This window comes from Schistosoma haematobium, chromosome 4 (assembly GCF_000699445.3).
Source record: "Schistosoma haematobium chromosome 4, whole genome shotgun sequence".
Lineage (NCBI taxonomy): Eukaryota > Metazoa > Platyhelminthes > Trematoda > Strigeidida > Schistosomatidae > Schistosoma > Schistosoma haematobium.
The window spans coordinates 1-2,803 of record NC_067199.1 but is presented as its reverse complement, the minus strand read 5'-3'; the positions used below and the strand labels follow the sequence as shown (position 1 = coordinate 2,803).

Here is a 2,803-nt window from a genome sequence, read left to right as displayed (position 1 = left end):
CAACTACTAATTCATATTATTATTATGGTCTCTGTGAAAAAATGTTCCAATAAAACAGTTTATAAACCACATCTTTTCACAAAATCTAGCCTTATATTTTTGTTTCTTCACATTTCCCATTGTTATAACTTGAGACTGCAGATTAGAGAGCAGCGATGAATTATCGATCGGACCAAAGACACGTAAAACACGTAAGAACGACCTAGAGTCCTAATTGGTCCTGATTCCCTGTCTAGCCCAGCCAGTTGAGTCCAGAACACAAGTCTCAGCCTCTGCGATATGAATCATCATATTTCAAGCATACTGAGTTTATATACCAATCAACTCGACCACAACGTACCAATAAAATAGAAAATAACATTTGTACACTATTTGACTAATAGGAAATGTCCATTTTAAGTCCAAGGATACCATTGGACTTGATAGGATAATTTTTGGGATATTTCTCTGAATATCCCAACATCTCCCTTTTTTTTTTGAAGATTCGGAGTTGATATCTGGGTTATCGAAATGATCACATCTGTAAAAACTGGCACTCATTCTACAATGATTTAAAACTATGTAATTTGTTGTTGAGTTATTATTATTTATATTTTTGGACTAGAAACAAATACAGAACGATCATAGCTGTATAATATTGAAAATCAATTTAATCCATTCTATGTCCATATGTAATTGGTATGTGTGTACTATGCCTTTCAGAGTCATTATGTTTATATGTATATTATTGTTCTTATTGTAATGTAGCGTGATTGTGTTCCGTGACACATTTTAAGGGTAAACATCAAAAATAAAACTGTCTAATTCACAGTTTATTGATAGAGAAGTTATATATTTCGCAATTCATTTACATTTATAATAATGAATAATCATTTCGATTTTATTAATGGTTAGTTTACATTTTGTAAAACATGAATGAATTTTTCATCAAACCTGATAGAGTGTAAATTAGGCCTCAGCATACACAAAGGGAAAACTAAGATCCTCAAATTCAAAGCAGAGAATAGCAATCCAATCACTCTTGATAACGAAACTCTGGAAGATGTAGAATCCTTCACATACCTGGTCAGCTGTATCATCGATGAACAAGGAGGTTCAGATGCACACCGAAAGGCGGGGATTGACAAAATAAGAACAGCATTCCTACAGTTGAATAATATATGGAACTCAAAACAATTTTCAACCAATAATAAAGTGAGAATGTTCAATACGAACGTCAAAACAGTTCTACTGTATATAGCTGAAACTTGAGGAACTACCAGAACCATCACCAAAAATGTACAAGTATGGTAAAAATTTGATGAACTTTGTAGCAGCAGGCGAGAGACGATTTTATAAAAAAAAACTATAAACCTCAACTTATATTAAGTTATGTAAATAAATCAAAGTTCAATAGCATATTTTACTGATTTTCAACAACAATGACAACATAAATAGTCCATTTTATAATCACTTCAAATAATCATTATTACTTTTATAAATGGAATAAGTGGACAAAGGTGAATGGGCTCATGTGGTTGGTACTTAAGCTAAGTGATCATTGTTTGAATGATAATACAATGCTTTCATCAAATGTGGTTTTTTCAAGATGATAAGTCTGAATATATTGCATAGTCTTTTGAACTAATAGTTCGTAAATTCATGTCTATTACTGATATTTATCAAGCGTTAGCGTTTTTTTAGCGAGTTAGTTTTCTACAGGATGGGGTCGCTAACCCCATACCTAACTCTCCTCTTTTATCCGGGCTTAGGACAGTCAGTAGCCCCGGAGGGCTCAGGCAGGGTTGCTATTCATCAAGATCATCAATTATTATTAAAGCTGGAAATCATTAGTAGTCTGGTTTATCTATGCTTTTATTTTGTGAAGGTTCAACATAACGTTTTTTGTATATTTTCAACTAGACGATGTTTTTTTTGGATTCACTTCAACACAACACAGGTTAGACTAATCTACAGCAATCCTATACTTATTTTATTCTACTACAAATGCCGATGATTCTAGTATAAGTGTTAATATAAATCTAATTCAATTATTACAAAGTGGTCTAATTCTAATAATAATAAGCCACTACTAACATGACCTGTTAAGTTATGTTGTGTCCACACTGTATTCTGTCATACTTTGATTCAGTTTAATACCACCGTACATGTCGTTTGATTTGATTACTAAAATATACATTATGGAATATTCCTTACTGAATTGTTACTTCTCTCATCCTCGGTCTCCAATTTAAAAATAACAAACATGAGATTCATATCCAAGTCAAGCACAAAAATCAACAAAAGAATCACCCTACCATACATACAAGGAAATTCAGAAACCGCAACGAGACTGCTGTAAACCGTCGGGAGAGGTGTGGCACACAAACCGACAAAATCACTGCAATCAGTCCTATGGAAACCAAAGGGTGAAATAAAAAAGGAAAACAAATCAAAAGTCATCTACAAAATAAATTGTTCCAACTGAGAAAAACACTACATCGGACAAAGTGGACGCCCCCTTCACCTTCGCCTACATGAACATCAATTAGCAGTCAAACGCCATGATATTTCCTCACTTACATAAATACACGTGCACAACTACGGACACTCATTCAATTGGAAAAATATAGAAATCTTAGACAGAGGAAACTCCAAAAACACCAGCGAATTTTCAGAAGCCTGGCACTCAGGTCAATCAGCAATCAACAAACATATTGAAATCAATCCAATTTATCAACCAATCAGGAAAATCATGCACAAATATAGGAACGAAAATCAAACCGATGGGAGACACAACCAAAACAAAGAAGTAAACAATGAC

At 33.4% G+C, this 2,803-nt stretch overlaps 1 protein-coding gene across 1 annotated transcript; it reads left to right on the top strand.

Moving 5' to 3' along the window:
• The first annotated feature begins 569 nt into the window (after positions 1-569).
• LAMC1_31 (Laminin subunit gamma-1) lies at positions 570-1,275 on the top strand. Its single transcript, XM_051215399.1, has one exon. The coding sequence runs from the start codon at positions 916-918 to the stop codon at positions 1,249-1,251; it is 336 nt and encodes a 111-aa protein (XP_051065896.1). The 5' UTR covers positions 570-915; the 3' UTR covers positions 1,252-1,275.
• Positions 1,276-2,803: the final 1,528 nt, after the last annotated feature.